This window comes from Thalassophryne amazonica, chromosome 11 (genome assembly GCF_902500255.1).
Source record: "Thalassophryne amazonica chromosome 11, fThaAma1.1, whole genome shotgun sequence".
In the NCBI taxonomy this organism is placed as follows: Eukaryota; Metazoa; Chordata; class Actinopteri; order Batrachoidiformes; family Batrachoididae; genus Thalassophryne; species Thalassophryne amazonica.
Window position 1 is genome coordinate 46,516,044 of NC_047113.1, and position 21,981 is coordinate 46,538,024.

The window sequence follows — 21,981 nt, forward strand, 5'->3', positions numbered from 1 at the left end:
GGATCTGCATGTTGAATTAGCACAAATTTTACGCTGGATGCCCTTCCTGATGCAACTCCACATTACATGGAGAAATGTGGTAGGGGTGGGATTCGAACCGGGAACCTTCCGCACTGAAACCAAGTGCATTAACTACTTGGCCACCACCCCCTCCTAAAGTGTACTGATTGCTGTAAGAGTTGAAATAATTGTCAGATCGATTTGCTGTGAATGAAGATTGTTCAGCAGTCATGGTGCAGCTTTGAGAAGGTCCTTATGTGCAAATTACAGAATTAACGCAACTACTGAGATCCGTCACTTGCAGTATTTTTTACAGTAGGTGGAAAACTCTTCAGTGTGTCCTTAACTGGAGATTTCCTGCCATGCACATTGTTGTGTGTTCTGTGCACTTTTTCTGTAAAGGTGGAAGTGTGTGATGAGTGTTTTGATGTGTTTTTCTCACAAAGGTGTATTATCAGCATTATCAGGAGACTGTTTTCTTTTCAGATCATGTTCAAAGTCCAGACCCCCCCGGTGAAAACTGAATCCGCTTCTGTTTTTCCACCCGCCCCAACTGAGAACAGCAGTGTGGGAGTATGGTACGAACCAGAGTTCTTAAAGTTATTGCCATTATATCATTGTTCATTTTTGTGTTCAGTTTTGTTTGATGGTCTATGGATGCACTTTGTGTGTCTCTGTGTGCAGCGAGGTACAGAATGTATACCTTGGGGAGCCGTCATGTGAAGCTTTCTAGCGTTTCAGCTCTTTAAATACCAGAAACAGTGTGTTGGACACACGGGGGCACATATACATGCTGTTTAAATAATATTTCACTGCGTGTGAAAATGACAGTTCACGTGAGGTAGAAACTATTGTTGACATTTACGCCGTGCTGTGCAAAAAAATTATGTCTGGTGGAAGATTGAGCCTGAAGAGGTTTGATGTGATCGAGACAAAACTTAATAATGTTTGAGGTTCAACCAAGGACAAATTGAACAGAATTAGAGAAAAATGGGTGAAAGTCAAGATCACAGGGGAACATCAAAATCACAGCTCAGAACCTATATTACAGAGAGGATATTTAGAATGGATATTTGGTTGCTGGTTGCTGTTAAACACAACGTCACATGCCACCTTTCTCTTGGTCAAATAACGTTTTGACTTTGGGTGAACTTATAACTGTGTAACTCAAACAAATAAAACATGGACAAGTTGTGTATTAGTCAAGGATAAAGTGGTTCTGTTTTGGACAGAAACAATGAAATGTCCATAGAGAGAACATAAATGGTACTATGGTATCATTGGGAGTTGGTGTGGGGGGGGCGGGGTGCTGGAGCCTGTCCCAGCACTCGTGTAGCAAAAGGTAGGGTACAATCTGGACAGGACACCAAATCATCGCATGGCCACATGTAGACAGAAAAACACACACCTGCAGTCAATTTAAATTTTCAAGTCTGAAGTGGCAAAAAATAAAAAAACAATCCCAGTTTTAAACAACCAGGAAAAGTTGTCTACTCCTTTTTCAACAGCTGCACAAATATTCAGTTAAATCATCAAAACAAGGCTCAGGAGTAGGCAGAGTCTGGTGTAGTAAAGGTTTAACATGTCAAAAGCAATAACCGTGTTCCGTGTTCAAGGTGCTTCACCATTCATCCAAGTGATCCAACTCACAATGCTGTCCTTTCCTCCCTACTCAGGAAAATTAAGGACACTTCATGTTTGACAAGGGGAACGCAGCTATAAATTTTCTTTAGACAAGTTATCCTCAAATAACTGTCCAGGGCAAAACATCTTGAAGAAAAGTGAAGTACTGTTGCATATATTTGCTTTACATCCAACCAAATGAATTTTATTTATTTATTTAATTACAAAATTAAGTCAACGGGTAACAGGTTACTTAATTTATACCCGTAGGTATTTGCATGCAGCCAGCGAGGTAAACATCCAACATCCAATCCACATACAGGAAACACACTGTTACGCCACATATTTGACATAAATTTATGTTACAAATAAAATACCATTGCAATAATTAAAAATAACTGAATAAAAATAACATTTAAAAATAACAGATCAGTAAAAATCCATGTGCAATAGCTGCTACTGCTTATTCAGTTCAATGATAGCAGCGGAAACATAGCTATTTCTGTTTTGCTTTGTTCTACACCTTGAGACTGAAAACCTCTGTCCAGAGGGAAGAAGCTTAAAATTACTGTGCAAAGGGTGGGAGCCAGCGTCAACAACAGAAAAAGCAATCCGATGCAATTGCTTCTTATACAGAGAAGCTGGATAGAGCTGTGACTCCCCAATTACCTTTCAGTTTGTACAGGGGTCAAAAGTTAAAGTTGCTCCAATTATGGTTAAAAAAAAGATAAATTAAATTATTGGTTGAGTTAATAGCATTTTAAAAAGGAATACAGTGGTCCCTCACTATAACGCTGTTCACCTTTCGCAGCCTTGCTGTTTCGCAGATTTTTTTTAGTGCAATTTTGCATGCTTCTGCTTCTTTTTTTTTAACAGCGCATAGTGTTTTGCGTCCTCATCAGGCGGGCCGGTCGCGGCACTGCGATTGCTCTCACTGCCTCCGATGCGTTTACCGAGTCTGTGGGCTTGGTAAGCGCCACAGCGGGCCACCCACACTGCCTCACTGTCTGCTGTGCGGAGTTGCGGCCAAAATCTGGCAACAGGTCCAGAGACTACACTTGCTGTTTTGATGCAGAGCACTCCAGCAGCCCGCAAGGATAGAATTCTTGCAGAAAAATCCGCAGCGCTGCAGGGTCTCGGTAATCGCAGCCGCAGAGCTCCGTGGCCAAGTAGAGAGGTTTGTATCTTTTTAATGACTTGGATTCTTTGCGGGTCCCGCATCCGTCCCACAACGGTAACACCGGAGGCAGTGAGCGAAGAAAGAGCACGCGCAATGTGTTCTGCGTGTGCCTGTTTATAATCTTCTCGCCCAGAAGAAAAAAGAGCACCAACAACTACCCATAACTGTGTTCTTCACTCGGAAAAAGACACCTGCACCGAGGTGTCACTTAGTGGAAAAAGACGCTACAGCGGAGCGACACCAGGACGAAGAGGCGCGATCAGAGGAACTGTGAAATACTGGTCAGTCACTATTAATAATTTCTTATGTGTCCAACCTCGTAGGTTGAGCGTTAAAATTAAATTCATTAGTTCTAAAAGCCATCATAATTATTTATAGGAAAATCTTCTATTTTTTCTTCTCAAACAAATGTTTGGGCCTGAAAACAGGTTTTGATCTTTGTTATCATTCTATAATACTGGACTTATTTTCTACTAAGGTTTGAACTTTGAGAGTGTTTACACAGGAGAGAAAAGTGAGAAAATGTTAATGCCTTTTTGAGAAAAGTGTATAAAGTGTGTAGTGAGGGGTTTTACAGCCTTAAAACATCTATAATAATTGTAAAAAATAACGCTGACTACTTCGCGGATTTCGCCTATTGCAGGTTATTTTTAGAACGTAACTCCCGCGATAAACGAGGGACCACTGTTGTTTGCACCATCTGTCATGCTTAGTTATCATATTACAGGGTAACATATATCATACGCCATAGAATCCAATGGATATCAACCTTATTTGACCTATGGAGACCAAGCATTCAACACAGTCAAAACTATTCCATTTATTAATCCTTTTATTTCAACCAATTGTAATGCTTGGCCCCGGCTCGGGGTTTAGGTCCAGATTTTCGACTTTATGACTTTAAAACCATATGTCTATGGTTTTCTGGTTTTAGTTTTCATATGTTTATACTTTTTCATGTAAATCTCAGTTTGGTTCTGTTTATTGCTTTTCTTAGTTTTGCACTTTCGTCACTGGTTCATTCTTTGGTTATCATCTGTTTTGTAGATGGTTATTGTATTCTTTCACTCTGGGTCCTTTAAGTTACTTTAGTCTTAGTGTAGTTCTGTTTATCACATTTATTGTATAATGCTTGGTCACAGGTTTTTGTTATTATTTATCTTCAGTGTTGCTTATCTCATTATGTTCCATTTGTTATTTGTTGCATTTTCTGTTTATCTGTTATCTTGCTTTATTTATTGCGTTATTCTGTATTCACCGGGTTTTGTTTATTTGCAGTTTAACCAATAGTTTGTTTTGCCTTCATCAGTTATTGTATTCTCTTTTGTCTCAGCCAGTATCTGTTTCATCTTAGTTTGGTTTAATATTAAGTTCCTTGGTTTCTGTCCCTCTTTAGACTAGTTACAGTATTAGACTAGTATTAGACTATATAGTACTATACTATATAGTATAGTATAGTATACTATATATACTATATAGTATTAGACTAGTTACTAGTCACTGCCCCTTTTTGTTTTGCTCACGCATTATTGTTTGTCTAGAACACGTCACGTTATTCAGTTAGTTTTTCTGTCACCTTCTTATCTTGCTTTGCACCGCTTTTGTTTTACCCTCTCGCACTCTCTTGCCTTTCTTCCCTCTTTGTTCACTAAACCATACCTCGTTCCAGAACCTTACACACACCTGCTTCACATCACCCTGATTAGTTTGCTCCTTATTAAAACCCTCAGAGTTCCACAGCTCACTGCCCGATTGTTGACTTCGTTCACTTTCTCACTTCTTGTTCTTGTCCAGTTTGCTTTTGTGTGTTCTGACCTTGCTTTTGTGCTCCGACCTCCGTCTTCCCGTATCCTGAACTCCGCTTGTATTTTGACTCTGCCTTTGTTTTGCCTGCTTTATACCTCGACGCCGTGTGAACAAACCCTGCCTGGTTTATGGACCACGTCCCAGCCTGTACCATGTCAAGATAAAGCCTTTTATTAATCTAAACCAACCATGCCTGTGAGTCTGCGTTGGTCTCCTACTGCTTCCGGTTTCAGCCCACCACGAGTTCTGACACCAATAATTTGCATTATTTTTTACCAAAATTGGAGCAACTTTAACTTTTGACCCCTGTACAAACTGAAACTGATCTTTGTCACCATTTTTGCCATTTTTACCCCATAAGTCCAGCATATTCAGTCATAGATAGTCCAAACTATACCTTTTTGGAATCATTATGATCAGACAAATAATGTGGTATATTTTTCAACATGACTGGAGCATTTTTATATTTTGACCCCTGTCTAATTCTTTATTGACCCCTGTAGCGCATTAGGGGATAGCTCCAGGATGGCTCCATATCTCAAAATAAACATTAGTTACTTTAGAATATGTGTGCCAAATTCCATGCTTTTATCACAAAATGAACAATTGTTTTGCTATGCCGCTCCACTATTTAACACAAGTGGCCAATCCTGTGCCATTAGATGCCAACAATCTTGCACAACAGTGTCACCTCAGCAGTGATTGCCCGCTGATATGACTGGTAGGTGTGACATGCTGCAAACTGCTGATTCTCCATAGCACATGATTGGCCATGAAATGTAAAATGAGAATACAATACCTGTGTGAGGATGGGCTGTGCCACTGTTTCAGATGTAACTTTGACCTTGGGTTTGGTTGTCATAGATCTGGGCTCTTTATTTGCTGCTTTACCAACTTTTGGTTTGCTTGGCTTGGGGTTCCTTCCCGTGTTGGTCCTCTGGATTTGATGTTCTTTTTGACAAAAAGCTACAGGGGGACAGAAGAATGGTGTCTCATGTTACAAATGCAGATATAGTTAAATGTTTTGAAGAGTATTTCATCAAAAAGAATGGGAAAACCTCTGTTGTAAAACCTGCCGAAGGTCTCCCTCCCATGTAATTCTACACTGAAAAAAGAACCAACTTATAAAAGTGTTACAGTTGGTAAAACCTGAATGAATTTGTAAAAAGTTTGTATGTTACTTAGACTTAAACTTACTTAAATTAGAATGGAACTGAACATATAGCCAAAGAATAAAAGTAACAAAGAAACAAAATGACAAAGCAAAATAGAACAGAGAATAACCACATCATGAAATTAAACCAGACGTTTAAAGGAAGAGACCACCATACTAGAAAATCAAAGAAACTGTAAAAATAACAAAAGCCAAAACATCCCCAAAACCAAATGAGACAAAATCTCACCATTTGTCTCCAAACCCCAACTCCAGACTACGACCCCCTCATAGGAGCTCCAAAACCAGTTAACTACAGCACTGAAATGAGATCTTACCAATTTAACAATGACGCTAGGGAGGGCACAAAAAGCAAGCTGACAAGAGGTACCGAGGTGCTTAATCCAAAAACTCAAGGAATTCAATATCCAAATTAAACCACAAACTCAAGGAGTTGACAAATCACCATCCTTCTCAAAAATCCAGATCATTTCAACCTTCTGCTCTAACAAGTATGAGTACCAGAGACCAAATCTATGCAGGTGAGGCTTTCTCAAATTACACAGCGTGTTACAGTGAGCTGAAAAACACAGCCAAAACAATGAAAGTCCTCCAGAGAATGGGCCCATTTTGAATATTTTTTTCCTTCAAAAAATACAAACAATAACTGATCTTTTTAGATAAATTCATAACGTGATTCAGACTGGAAAAACAATTCAGGAACCAATAAACAGACTCAGCACCTGCATGCGTGGAGTTAAAGCTCCAAAAAAGACAAACTTTCTCAGGGAAGGAACCAAAGGAAGAAATAAATCTGCAGCTCAGAATTACACACATGGCAATCAGTAATTGTAAAAGAAGCTTGCATGAAGCACATTGCAGAATGTGCCATGGAAATTTCAGCAATTTCATAATAGATTCACGAGATAACCTTCTCAGGTTTGGGAATGGTGCTTTTAACATATTTCCAACAGATTCACAAGAGAACCGTTTCAGGTTAAAACGTGGCATCTTTAACAGATTTCTGACAGCTTCATAGGTCTGAGAACAGAGCAACATAATCAAAAAGAAAAAAGAAAAGTCACTGACCGTCCGGACAAGCTCTGGAGCAGGCTGGCGGAGCTCCGAGACGGCAAGACTGTTCAGCAGGGTGTGCGCCGTGCTCACTGGTGCCGTTGCTGGTCGTGAAGCAGGGCGCGTGGAGACCTCCTCAGAGGCCACAGAGGGTGAATCTACTGCGGAGCATATGGAAGCTATGATGACAGCAGGCGAGGGTGAGGCAGCAGATTGGCATGACGTCACCAGCTAGGTGGCCGCATTGCACGTGGAAGCAGAGTCTAAGTGGGCTATAGGTGGCAGAGATGCTGGGTTGGCTGATGGTGTTTCAATAGGTGGACCAGATGACGCGGTGCAGGCCATGACTATTCCAACTTGTCTCCCTGTTCCAACACACCTGAATCCAATGAAAGGCTCATTAAAAGCCTGCTAACGAGACTTTCATTGGATTCAGGTATGTTGGAACAGGGAGACAACTAAGAGTGTCAGGAAGCTAGATCTCGAGGACTGAACTTGGGCACCCTTGTGTTAAAGCTTCCTTCAGATCTGCTCTGCCTAATCTGCTGAGCCAAGTCTCTGCGTCGCTTAGAAGCCCGTAACACTCCACTCCTTGATGCACAATAACTGCTGGTAGCTTGTAAAATGAGTGACCTGCGTCATTTTTATTACCTGTTTGAACAACAGACCACAGCACAAAAGTTTACCATTGTTGAAGCTTCTGCAATTGTTCACCAAATGCACATAACGTATCACAGCGGCCACTGTGTCGTAATCCAAATTGGCCATGGGGCACAAAATCATGTGACCGATACGTCAGATGAAAACACTCTCGGCTATAAAGATCTGATTGAGTACCGAAAAGATGCGCTGTTTGCCCTGCTTACTGCGACACTCCTGATAATAAAAAAATAGGTCCTGTATCTTAAATAAGGATGTAGCCATGTCCTGAAGTGCTAACTGCTCTGACTCAGGATCTTCGTCCTCATCCAAATCAGTCCAGTCTGACTCTTCATCGTCAGATGCTTCTGTTCACAGAAAACGTCATCCAGGCTCAGATGCTCTGGGAAATAGTCAAATAGCCATGGGTTTGATTTAACAAGATCCCAGGCTTGCTCCAGATAATCAAATTTCTGTCAAGGAGCATAACAGTCACAAAAAAAAAAAAACACAAATGAGAGGTCAGAAAATATCCTGTTTGTCACCTCAATATCTGGGAGCACAGCATCAGAGTCCATGGCAGGAGTAGATCTTGCGGGGTCCATATTCTGGCCAGATTGTACTGTCATGGCGGGCAACGACCCGGCTCCAGGAGTGGTAGAACCCACAATGCATTTTCCCAGACTAGGCTTTGGTGTAAGAAATAATATGGTCTTTAATTCAGGCTCAGGTACAGTACACATGTGATCAGTCAGTGGAGCAAAGGTACTAGCAGGGTTAGGCTGAAATGCAGTCATGGACAAGCAGGGTTCAATGGCACGAGCAAACATAGACATCCGGGAAGAGGTAAGAGGCATGGTCGAGGTAACACAGAGCAGTAGTTCCATACACGGCTTGGCAAAAATAGGAGTGAAAAATGGGCGCTGGAAAGTGTACAGGGACAACAATCTGGCTGTGAGACTGTGAGGGCTTAAATAACAGGTGGTGAAAACGAGGTGCATGTGCAGATTGATTAGGCAACAAGATGCACGTGTGGAGGGAAGATTCTAGAAAGGGGTCGTGGCTAGTGGACCAACATAGTGTACTGTGAAAGATAGTTAAGGGAGGACTGACGAAAGAGACAAAGATACATGAGCAGGTGCGAGAGCGTGAGTGAATAGAAACACAAAGCAGACAGAAACAAGGTGAGAGACAAAGACATGAGGCAGGTGCAGTGATGTGAAGTGAGAACTTGATCATATACGAGTGAGGGATGAAGACAAAATGGCAAGTGCAGGACGTGGAGTGAAACAGAGGTCTGTGAACACAATATAATAATTAATCAGAGGATAATGACAAAATAAACCCAAGGACAAAATGAGACTGGAACTGACTAATGACTGAAGAATACTATAAACTATAACCAGATAACAAAACAAGCAAGCAAAGACTAAATGATCAACAGAAAGCAAAACCCGATAATAAAGTACAATGGACAATAACAGAAATGAAAACAGCCAAAAATAAACAGATGATAATTAAATGATCCATAATGGGAACACAAACCGGCTGGAGAAAACCGGGAAAAACCGAATCCATGCCCAGAGCCTGCCAAAATCGTGACAAGTTTAAATCATAAAATACAGGAAACATCTTTTTCTCTCTATAAATTATTCATCTGTTCAGGCTAACCATATTTTAATATATAAAAACAATTCTCAATGTTTTATGAATCACTATTAGAAATTTATACCATTAGGTTAAATTTACACTTTACATTTAATATAAAAATGTAAACTTTTTTTTAATAAACTTAAGGAAATGGTCATCATACAAAAAAGAAAAAAAAGGAAAAGAAATTGTATGACAGTATTTTTTTTCTTCAAAATGCTTATTTACCTTTCATCATTAATTATAGATGGGTTTTCAAGTTAAAAGTGTTCAAAGTCCCACAGTTCTGTGTCTGTACATATACAGTAGAAACTCCCCTGCTTGGTCTGGTTTGACCTCTGGGGGCTAGCAGCATCTTTCCATGTAAAGAGACTTGGACACCAGAAACTGGGGTTGTTATTGTAGGATGCATAATTTTGGTGTTCATGTATTTTTATTTATTTATACTTTGTTTTTGTTTTTTTTTTGTTTTTTTTACAAATTTTAAAATCTGTTCTGAGAAACCCATTGACTTGCTGAAAATGTGTAAAACATGACATTGTCAGTCCCTGTTCTTCACACAGCAATGTTAAAATGTTCAAAAATTTAATTTAGTCAGGCTGTTGCTACCAGACAAATGAAATGTTAAAATCACTGGCACACTGCATCGATGTGTAATATATGTCAAACAAGAGTCAGTCGACTGGCCTGTTTGTACGAGACACATTTTTCACAACAGTAGAAACAGTTCAGCACGTTTCCATAGTTACAGAGGTCAGAGTAGCATCTTAATCTTTCACTTTCCACTGTACGGCTGAGCTCAGAATTTTTCTTCATGAATGATCCCCTTGTCTGATTTGCTGCTGACTGTTTCAATATTCATCTGGCCGGCCATGAGACGCTGTTTCTGAATACTGTTACGGTTTCCGTAGCCAAAATAGATGATTAACCCTGCAGGGAGAGGTGCAGGATCAGAAGAGCCCACCAATTCATTCCATAAGTCATACATACAATTATGAAACCTCTAAAGTTAATAAGATTTGTCTGGTACACAAATGACACAAACAGTTTTCCTGTTAACAGTTTTTGTGGTAAACACTTAAAAAAAATATTGCTTGCACAATGTTTCAGTGCTGATATAGTAACACTTGGTGGAGACACATTTTGCTGCAGTCAGCATCAGATTTTGGTCATTCTTCTTGGCAGATGTGGTATGAAACAAGCACCAATTCTTAACAGGATTCAGATCCAGTGGTTTGAACTGATCACTGTGGAACATTCACATTTTACTTTCTTAACAGTTATGGGGTTGCTGTGGGTTTTTGCTTTGTATCAGAATTAGAAATACTGCCCTGCTGTGAAGTTTCTCTGATGCTTTACCATAGAGATTATATTGCTTTAGTTAGGCACACAAATCGTAGGGAAGGTAACCCAAAAAATGGTTTAGATTGTTATAGAAGTATCAAGTTTTGCATGTGTTTACCTGATATGACACTAATTCATAAAATAATGTATATATTGTTTGAAAATATAATATGGGCTTGTCTTTAAGATTCATTTGGACTTCTATGTAGACTGGAACTTTACATTGGAGGAGGAAGATTTATCTGGAACGTGTGAGCTGTTTGAATGTGTAATTTCATTTTTTATATTTTATATAAGGATTCTAGAAAGGCTACTTGGTGATTTTTGTTTCTGAACTGTCCAACCAACAGTTAATTGCAATTTTATCAAGAGATTACAATCTGAAAACTGTTGATCATTTGGAATGTAGACAAATCAGATAACTTTAATGGCAGGTGAAGACTTTTGCTATTTGTGATAGACTCAACTTCATCTTCTTACCCACTAACATCCAGACAGCGTATCGTATCCACGTGTCTTCACCTAACTGCTCCATCAGGTAGACGTTGATGAACGTGCTCAGTAAGGGCAGCAAAGGGACAATCGGCACCTGCATTTCGAGAAAAGCAGCAAACACTTTTCCAGATTATGTTTATTAGAAAGTGTTTAATCCAGATCTTCTCACCATGAATGATGCCTTGTTGGTATTTTGAGGGTGTCTCCAGATAAAAAACAGGATGAGCAGTATCCCGACGACCAGGATGCAGACACAGGACAGGCTCCATGCTTCGAAGCGAGACAGCGCGTCTAAAGCTTCAGTCACTGTGACGCACAGTGCGACTATACACACCACTAGAGAAAGACAGGTTCATTTCAGATAAAACCAGAAATCTGCTAGTATGCTTTGCCATCAGCTCTGCTTCATACATACCACAGACTATAGTCAAGATTGTCACTGTTTTTGAGGTGACAGCAGACGGAGATGAAGGGGGCTTCAGGCAGGCTAACTTTGTTTTTGAGCTGACATCCCGCGGGCCTGATTTTTCTGATGGATCTGCCTGGTACCTTCATGGAATAGAAAAAAAGGGACATAAGCTGATTTTACTCTATAGAGTTCAAAGTCAGGGAACCAACAGGGTTTTATGGATGAAATAAATGTACCTCAGTATTAGAATGCATATGGCCACAAGTGTGTAAGCAAACAGAGTTCCAATGGACATCAAATCCACCAAGGATGCCAGATCAAACAGCAGAGCCATGATAGCTAAAGAGAAATAAAAATCAAAATGAGGAAGAACGTGAAAATTCAAGTTTATAGACATCAATCAATCAATCAATCAATTTTTTATATAGCGCCAAATCACAACAAACAGTTGCCCCAAGGCGCTTTATATTGTAAGGCAAGGCCATACAATAATTAGAAATCAGGATTATTATCAATGCAATTCATCGCTTTTACAGCCATTTTTAAAGAGAAATCGGGGTATAGACGTGAACATTCCCCAGTCTCTGAGTCTTGAAGTTTGTTTATGTAAATCATTAAGAAATACAAGCAACATGGCATACCATGTTGCTTGTATTTCGTAATGATTTAAAAACCAAGTAAGCGTTCAAGAAGGAAACTAATGAGGGAAGCCACCAAGGAATAATTATGTAAAACCCCAACGGTCAAAACGACCCCCTGTGAGCAAGCACTTGGCTACAGTGGGAAGGAAAAACTCCCTTTTAACAGGAAGAAACCTCCAGCAGAACCAGGCTCAGGGAGGAGCATCATCACAAGCAACATACAAGATAACACTGAAAGTCTCAGAGGATGATTGAATCGAGATTCAACAAATATATGTATATACACACCAGACTTTTCCATGCAGATCAATCAATCACTGCCTTCCCTGTAAGATTCCTATCTCTAAATATTCCTTTTCTCTATTGAATATTTGAACTGAATTTGAATTTATTAGACACCCATGCAACAAAATTGAATTCATATACAACGAGAAAACACATAAACAAAGCAGTCAAAAAAGGCAGGAAGAAAAAAATAAATAATGTACATGGTGCCTAAAGGCATAGGCAGAAGCAAAGCTTATCAATGCCTACACCCCTCCATGAAGTAAAATCAAACCAGGCATATGTGCCTGTTCATAAACGTTCATTTCTAAAAATCTGAACAACAACAGCTCATAATTACAATGAAAAGAAAACAATATTTCCCAAACAGCTCCTAATACAAGCTAGTTACCAGCTACATATTTCAGTCGAAAAGGTTCAAGTATAACAACACCTTCATACAACACAACCACTTTCATCTAATACATATCTGGAGTATAAAATTTCTTTGTATAAATATTTGAACCAGTTGGTATCTGGACATCGCTTGAGTTTGTCAGGTAAACTATTCCATTTTTTAGGACCACAATTGGAGACACAGAAGTATTTCCTGGTCGTCCTAGCACCAGCAATTTTAAAATGATACAAACCCCTTAAATTATACATTCCTTCTCTTTTCGTAAAATATTCTTGAATTCTAAATGGTAATTGCTTATTTTTCGCTTTATACATCAATTGAACAGTCTTGAATGAAATCATATCATAAAGTTTTAATATCTTCAATTTAATGAACAATGGATTGGTATGATCCTGATACCCTGCATTGTGAATTATTGTTAATGCTCTTTTTTGAAGGATGAATAATGATTATTATGTAGTTTTACAACTATTACTCTAGTCTTCGGCACAGTACGTCAGGTAAGGTGCAATCAATGCACAATACAGAGTCTGTAATGATTTGCCATCAAGAATGTGCTTTGCCTTAATTAATACTGCAATACTTTTGGATGTTTTCTTTTGAACATGTTAAACATGAGCTTTCCAGTAAATTCTATCATTAATTATCTCACCTAACAACATATTCTCTTTGACACATGCCGTGTTTACCCCAAGTATATTTAACTGTATATGTACATCCTTTTTATAATTTATAAATAACATCATTTTAGTTTTAGACCAATTTATTGACAGTTTATTAATATCAAACCAACACTTCAACTTTATCATTTCAGTTCTTAATTCAAATGATAATTGTTGCAAATTCTATCCTGAACAAAACAAGTTTGTGTCTTCAGCAAAGAGAACTGCTTTAAACACATTCGAAACTTTACATAAATCACTCATATATAAAATAAATAATTTTGGTCCCATCACAGAGCCCTGGGGAACTCCGCAAACAATGTCCACATACGAAGAACAACAGTCCCCGACTTCAACAAACTGCTTCCGGTTTTGTGAATAGCTTTTAATCCAGTTCAGATTCTATTAAACCACTTTGAGCTATAACCTCTTTTTATCCCCTTTCTTGTATTCTTACCACTCTTTCAGCATTTTTTCCTTCTCATCACATGTCTGAACCACTCTAACCTACTTTTCTGCACCTTGGTAGATGTCTCTCTTGCTTATGTTGTAATTCTGATTCTCATTTCCTATTCGGTCTAGCTTTGTGAGTCCATACATTCCTCTTGGCATTCTCATTTCTGCTTTTTTTTGTCATGCATTGTTGGTCTCTCCACCATCACTGCCTTTCATTTTAGTTCTATGAAACAACAGCCCCAAAAAATAATTTTTCCAGTTATTCTGCCCACACTGCACTCTGCGACGTATTCCAGCATCCATCTCTTCATCTTAAACTACATTCAATCAAGTGTTTTTAATATTTTCGTAAACATATTATTCTTTTTGAACTCTCCCTGTTAACTAAGCCATGAATCCTGATCTTCATTTAACCTCAAATATCGCACATTCTTACAATTAATCTTCAATGCTTTGTCTTCTGAATGCCTTTTCCACTCTTCCAGCTTCTTCCTCCATCTCATTCACTAGCATTCTCGTTGCAGTACCTATATCAGTAGATTCCACAGCCTTGACCGTCTCCCTTCTTGTCATAGATGGGTACACTTGCCCTGTTCCTGGATTTCTCTTGTATTTTCTGCTGCTCATGCATCCTGTGATACTATGCTAGGGTACATCTTCAGTGATGTACCAGAGGTCATCCGGTGTTTCAAGTTTGTCGGTCATCAGACACCCTCTCTCTGGCAACTTAACCGAACTTCCTTTAAGTATCTGTCTTGGTCTGGCTGCTTCCCTACCTGACTCCCCGTCTGCCATTCAGCCATCCAACCACGTTACCTTGCCAGGATCAACAATTCAGTTATGCTTCACTAGCCAACAGCCATTTCCTGAACTGGCTGTTTGGACATCTGCCCTAAACTACCATTGCCTTCAGAAGTTAAGTGGAGTCACCCTTATTAGGTCCCTCAGTAGGAGACTAAGTGAGGGCACTGGTGTCCCGTCTACCTCTTCAGCTCTCTGCTCTACCCTGTTGGTAACTTTGACACCTCTTACTTCTTCTCCCTGAGGGCTACCATAAGCCATATTCACTCTGAGTCTGTTCTGCATTTGGGTTCCCCATCCTCTATTTCTCATTGACCCCACTATATAACAATTTACAACCTCTTTCTATTTCTCTGGACTTGTTGCCCTTCCACTGAGTTCTCTCTGCATACAATACTCCAACTTTCTTCCTCTCCATAAACTCTGCCAACTTGCTTCCTCTACTAGTCACCCACGCCCCCGGCCAAATAAATAAATATATAAAAATAAAAATCTTTATCCCCACTCTTTTAGTTAGCTTAGGATCATCACAGAAGCACTGGCATTACCCCAAACGTGGCAATGCTCCAGCCATGCACCACTGTCCTACTGCAGTAATTGTAAGGAAGGAGAAGCCACCCCCATTTTTGTTTATATAATCTTGTTTATTCATCTGTTTCCTGTCATGTATCGTATTGTTCCTTTTTATTTAAATGCTACAGTTACACTTATACGTTCTAGACCTGTGTTGTCGGGCATTACACAAAAGGAGTAGTACCCCTAACTCGACACTGGAGGGAGTAGCTACCCAGGTGAGCGCCGCTTCCACCTCTGTTGCGAGTGCCGGAGTGAGAATTGGAAGCAGGACAGAACGTGTGATCTTTGTAATACAGTATAAATGTCCATCTTTTACAGATGAGCGTACAGAAAATAGGTATAAGATATGGGAAGTACAGTGAGAACAGTGGTGAGGATGTCGGCCAGTTATCTCCATTATGCATGTGATGTGGCTAAAAGGGATGAATGTAGCAGCTAAGCTGTTGGGGGTTATTGAGGACAACCATGTGGTTTCCCTGTATGTGAATGTATAAATCCATTGTGCTTATGTTTAAGCAAAATAGTAAAGCTAGACTAGAACTAACATCCTGTAGTATGTCTATCTGAGTCATGGTTAAAAAAGTCATTTCCTGAAGCCCTTGTATCTATGCCAGGTTACAGTGTCTTCAGAAGAGACAGGTTGAAGGGGAAAGGAGGAGGGGTATTACTTTATATAAAGAATAGATTACTTGGTCTCACACATTTAATTTTGAGTGTGTCAGTATTGAAATCACTCTTTCTAAAGAAATGTCCTTCTCTGATTTGCCTCTATCGCCCACCTTCTGCTAAGGTAGACTTCTATGACCAGTTAAAACTCTTGCTAAACTCACATGAATCCAATAAAGAGATAATAATTGTTGGTGACTTCAACATAAATTGGGATGACAAACAAAATAGGAAGAACCTCAAACAAATTATGGGTATTCAAAATTTAACACAACTTATTGAAAAACCTACTAGAGTGTCTAACACTTCACAAACTAGAATTTATCTTTTATTTATAAATAAAACGGATAGAATAAACAAAATTTATAAGATATTAAGTGGTCTTTCAGACCATAACCTTATTATGTTCTTCAGGAAACTAAGCAAAAATTGCTCTCTTCTAATAATGTTTCCTCTCCCTGTGATTACATCTCAAAAAACATGCAACAGCGTTTTGAGGATGAAATTACACTCAACAAAAATATAAACGCAACACTTTTGGTTTTGCTCCCATTTTGTATGAGATGAACTCAAAGATCTAAAACTTTTTCCACATACACAATATCACCATTTCCCTCAAATATTGTTTGCAAACCAGTCTAAATCTGTGATAATGAGCACTTCTCCTTTGCTGAGATAATCCATCCCACCTCACAGGTGTGCCATATCAAGATGCTGATTAGACACCATGATTAGTGCACAGGTGTGCCTTAGACTGCCCGCAATATATATATATATATATATATATATATATATATATATATATATATATATATATATATGAGCCTGGTTCTGCTGGAGGTTTCTTCCTGTTAAAAGGGAGTTTTTCCTTCCCACTGTCGCCAAGTGCTTGCTCACAGGGGGTCGTTTTGACCGTTGGGGTTTTTACGTAATTATTGTATGGCCTTGCCTTACAATATAAAGCGCCTTGGGGCAACTGTTTGTTGTGATTTGGCGCTATATAAATAAAATTGATGAATTGATGATGTTGATGATAAATGTTTTCATGGACCAGCACCAACACCTGTTAAAGAATTCATACACATACAATTGAAAGCTTGGTTACTGGCAAATCAGACATTAAAATTTCCTTATATGAGTAGTAACATATATATATATATATATATATGTAACATATATGGCAGATCTCCATTTTGGCCGATCTTTGGCTGCAGTTTCCCATGTATTCCAGTTGATGTTGCAGTTCTTCAGGTTTAGTTTGAGCAGATCTTTGTATCGCTTCTTCTGTCCTCCCCTGGTTTGGTGGCCCAGTTCCAGTTCGGAATAGAAGACTTGTTTCAGCAGCCGGTTCTCATTCATCCGGACTGAGTGGCCTGTCCAGCGAAGCTGGCTTTTGATGACAAGAGATTCAATGTTAGACAGTTTGGCATCTTCAAGGATGCTGACTTTTGTTCTGTAGTCCTCCCAGGTGATGTGGAGGATGCCTCTCAGGCAGCATTGGTGGAAGCGTTCCAGTGCTTTGATGTGGCGACAGTAGGTGGTCCATGTTTCCGAGCCGTACAGAAGAGTTGGGATGACAATAGCCCTGTAGACTCTGATCTTGGTCTCGGTTCCGAAAGACGTGAGTGCGTAGTCTACTGCCAGTGCACTGAAGACGGTGCTGGATCTCCGCATCAATGTCTGCCTTGGACGACACATGGCTGCCAAGGTATAGAAAGTGGTCGACATTTTCAAGGGTTTGGCCCTGGAGTACGATGGATGGAGGTTGTGGATTGGCATCGTTTGGGTGCGGTTGCTGGAGAACATGCATTTTCTTCAGGTTGATGTGAAGGCCAAGCTTTGTGTAAGCAAACTCGAAAGCTTTGAGGGTGGTCTGGAGTCCTGCTTCCGTGTGTGATGCGACGCTGTTGTCATCTGCGTTCTCGAAGTTAGAGAGAGATGTTGTCTTGGTCAGGTTCTTGGATCGAAGTCGGCTTAGATTGAAGACCTTCCCATCCACCCGGTATCTGATCTTGATGGCCGGTGGGAGTCAGGTGGTCAGGTGGAGGATGGCGGCCACGAAGATGACAAAGAGGTTGGGGGCGATGACACAGCCCTGTTTGACGCCATAGTTGACTCTGAAAGCATCTGATCTTTCTCCGTTGGCTTGTACGGATTCATTCATAACTGCTTCATGTCATCATGAAGCAGTTGTCCAACCTTGACAAACCTTTCTGGCCAGCTGAATTTGGCTAGGATCTTCCAGAGAAGCGGGCGGGAGATGCTGTCGAAGGCTTTCTTGAGGTCAATAAACGGCAGGTACAGTGGGAGGTGTTGTTCACAGCACTTTTCCTATAGTTGACGGACTGTGAAGATCATGTTCAAGGTTCCTTGCGATGGAAGAAAACCAGTTTGACGTGATGAGCTGGTGCAGCTGCATTTGCAGGAGTGGTCCGCCCAGTTTGAAGACTTCAGCAGGGATGCCGTCCTTGTTGTTCTTCAGGCCGTGGATCACCTGGCTTGTCTCCTGGAAGCTTGGCACTCTGGCAAGATGTTCAACAATGTCATGCTCGGGCAGAAGGCTGAGGACCTCTTCCTCATCAATGATAGGGTTGATGTTCAGTAAGTTTTCGAAGTGCTCCTTCCACCTTGCATTAATCTCCGTCTTGGTCTTCAGGAGTCTAGTGCCGTCTTTGCTTCGGAGTGGGGCTTGTCCCTGGGTGGATGGGCCGTAGATGGCCTTGGTGGCGGAGAAGAATCCCCTGGTGTCGTTTCTGTCAGCGAGGGCTTGAATTTCAGTGGCTTTGTCTGTCCACCATTTTTTCTTCAGATTTCGGGTTTCCCTCTGAATGTCTGCCTTCTTCTGTTGGTGTAGAGCCCTCTTTGTGTTGGACTTGGGATCTTTCTTGAACTCCAGGAAGGCTTTGCACTTTTGGTCCACTCGTTGTTGCAGTGCGTGGTCGTTGCTGTTGAACCAGTCCTGATGTTTCTTCTGGTCATAGCCAAGGGTGTTCTGGCATGTGGCGCTGATGGACGTCTTGAGTTCTTCCCAGTGGGTGGAAACTGGGGCTGAAAACTGCACGGGCAGCTCCTGAGCAAGCTGTTGCTGGAATTCCTGCTTGATTGAGTTGTCCTGTAGCTTTGCAACGTTGCACTACTTGGCAGTTTTGCATCCTGGTCTTCTCTTTGGCCTGATGTTTAGCCTGAGTTTGGAACAGATGAGCTGATGATCTGTCCAGCAGTCATCTGCGCCGGTGAGCGCCTTGGTCGAGAAGACATCTTTTTGATCCCGCTTTCGGATGATGACGTAGTCCAGCAGATGCCGGTGCTTGGAGCGGGGGTGTTGCCAAGAGACCTTGAAACTGTCTCTCTGTCGGAAGACAGTGTTTGTGATAACCAGGCAGTGTTCGGTGCACTTGGTGAGTAGCAGGGTTCCGTTGCACTTTCCGACCCCATTCCTTCCGATGACTCCATCCCAGAGTTGGTAGTCTCTGCCGACTCTGGCGTTGAAATCGCCGAGGAGGATGATCTTGCCGGATGCGGGGACTGCTGCCAGGATGTCTTCGAGATGCTGGTAGAAGGCTTCCTTCGTTTCATCAGAGGCATCCAGGGTGGGAGCATATGCGCTGATGACCAATGCATGTTGTTGGGATGTGAGTTGGAGTTGGAGTGTCATGAGTCATTCGTTGACCCCAAGCGGGAGTTCAGTCAGCTTGGGGAGGAGGCGGTTGTTTTGATAGTGATGCCGACACCGTGGATTCGACATTCTTGTTCGGGGAGTCCTTTCCAGAAGAATGTGTATCCTCCCAGCTCTTCCCTCAGTTGACCCTCTCCTGGTCTTCTTGTTTCGCTCAGGGTGACGATGTCTAAGTTATACCTGGTGAGCTCTCTCGAGACCAGCGTGGTTCTTCTTTCTGGCCGGTCTGTGTTGGTGGTGTCCATTAGGGTGTGCACATTCCACGTGCCGATTTTCAGAATCTTCTCATTGTTTCGACCGCATAGTGGTGACCCTCTGTGCGCGGTTACCCAGACAGGCGAAATTGAAGCATGTTTAGGGCACCTTTTCTAGCCCCCTCCCTATTCAGGGTGAGCAGAGTGGGTCCTAAAAAGGGCTGCTCAGTCACGGGTGTAGCTGCCGAAAGATCCTCCTGCTTCGTCCGAGGAGTCAGACGACTGATCAAGCACCCACCGCTTCCGTGCCGGATCTGAAACTAAGGGCTCCCAGACTCACAATCCTGCCCCCGTTGCTCATTCCCAATTGCCAAAAGACTTGGAGGAGAAGGCAGATGGCAACGAAGCAATTGCCTAAGCAAGGAGATGCCTGTGCGTTTGTTTGTTTAACGTGGGGATGACATTGCACTCCATTAGGCCCACAGTTCTTGACAGTTCCACGACTAGTTCCAGTGGCTGGGGAAACCAGACAATTGGGGTCGAGGTTCTGCTGCAGCCTTCTTCCACTTTCACAGCCATTTGGTGTTGTTGAAACACCTTCTCCGCCTGCTCCACCGTTGAGGACTTTGTTTGCTGTCCATGAGTTTGGGATTTATATACCGCCAGCAAAAATGGTGTGTCAGTAGCCCTTGACACAGGGAGGCTGGTGGGTGCTACGCCTTGCCTAAGGGTGACCCAAGCACAACAGTGATTAAGAGGTAGTGCCAATTCTCCTCAAATCTCTGAACTCCTGAACAGAGACATCACTGCCAGATGCAGTTTTAGGTCATACCCAGGACCAGAATGGTAACTAGGCCTACTACTGTCAACGTTAGCTTACCTGGAATTTATCTCAGTCGAGCTAGTTTTAGACTAACCTGGCCTACCTGGCTGCAGCCACAAGTCCTGAGCTCTCTTCAGCCTGGAACGGCTCCACCTCTATTTTCTTTCATTAAGGTATTTATATCATGCCTCCATATACATTTCAGTACGCTTTACTTTCTCCTTGTTTAATATTATTACATTAATAAAAAAAATATGGTATAGTGGGGTACAATTAGTTTAACCTAACGGCTAACGTTAGCTTATCTAGCCGGCTGTAGCACTGTTTAGCATAGCTAACAGTATAGTCAGTTCTGTTCTGTTTGGGAAACTAACATTAATACACACTTTTGTTTACATTTTTTTATATGTATTGGTTAATACCGTTATTTTAGGGTTAAACTACACTATTGTACTTTATACACTAGTTACCGGCTTTGTTTACCTTGTTGGCTAGCAAGGCATGGTTGGCTTATTAGTGGCTAATTTAACGGTAGCTCATCTAGCTATATTTAGCTTATTTTCTGTGATTTACTAATTTATTTTACATGGTGTAGATTTATAATATTCTTTAGTTTATGGGTTCTTTAATAGATATCAACATATAGTATCCTATTTTGGGGTTTCCATTAGATAGCATAAAGAATTTGTATTTTGTCTTCCTATAGTAAGCTAGTAGGGTGAACTTTAGATAGATACCTAAAACATATTACATCATAGCTTCTGTTTCTATAATAAATTAACCATATTTATAGCTTAGCCTACTAGCTATAATTTATTTTACTACTAGTATACAAACTAGGTATACATATAATACAATTAGAAGCTAATTCCTATATATTATGTTGTACTATATTTCTTGTATATGTTGTATATATTGTTTATTACCCTTACTGTGTAAATATCACTTATATACATGATGTCAAATTTCTTGAGCCACTTGGGTGGGTAGGGAGAGTTCCCATGGGATAAAAAAGCTTTTCAACCTACCATCCCTGATTCTCAAGACCAGGCACCTAAGTAGCTCTACTCTACTCTATTAGACTCTTCTTTTTTTTTTTTTTTTTAGATATTTGGATATACCTTAGTATACACTAGTAGAGTTCTACTTTAGAAATGGAATATATTATAGAAGACATACCTTACTGAATTTTCATGCAACCATCTGTAGCCTAAAACACAATTCAACTGTGGAGGCACCATTCAAGTTTTCAGTTATATGTACACAATACCCTTGTGTATTTTATTTTATTAAATACATTAGTAGTCTTTACACAGTAAACTTGTGTATGACACCCTGTGCAATATTTACACTTGTGCATGTGCAAATGAGTGTATTGGGCAACGTGCAATACAACCTAGTACTGTAACATGCAATTACAACCAGGCACTG

The 21,981-nt window shown here is 40.7% G+C and overlaps 1 protein-coding gene across 1 annotated transcript in view; it reads right to left on the reverse strand.

Moving 5' to 3' along the window:
• Positions 1-9,521: 9,521 nt before the first annotated feature.
• LOC117520172 (cationic amino acid transporter 2-like) overlaps positions 9,522-21,981 on the reverse strand; it is a 28,861-nt gene continuing 16,401 nt past the window's right edge. Inside the window, exons 8-12 of the mRNA XM_034181487.1 lie at positions 11,610-11,712; positions 11,380-11,513; positions 11,134-11,300; positions 10,950-11,058; positions 9,522-10,055 (exon numbers count right to left, since the gene is read on the reverse strand). Coding sequence (XP_034037378.1) covers positions 9,925-10,055; positions 10,950-11,058; positions 11,134-11,300; positions 11,380-11,513; positions 11,610-11,712 — 644 coding nt within the window. The 3' untranslated portion in view covers positions 9,522-9,924. The remainder of the gene's footprint in view (positions 10,056-10,949; positions 11,059-11,133; positions 11,301-11,379; positions 11,514-11,609; positions 11,713-21,981) is intronic.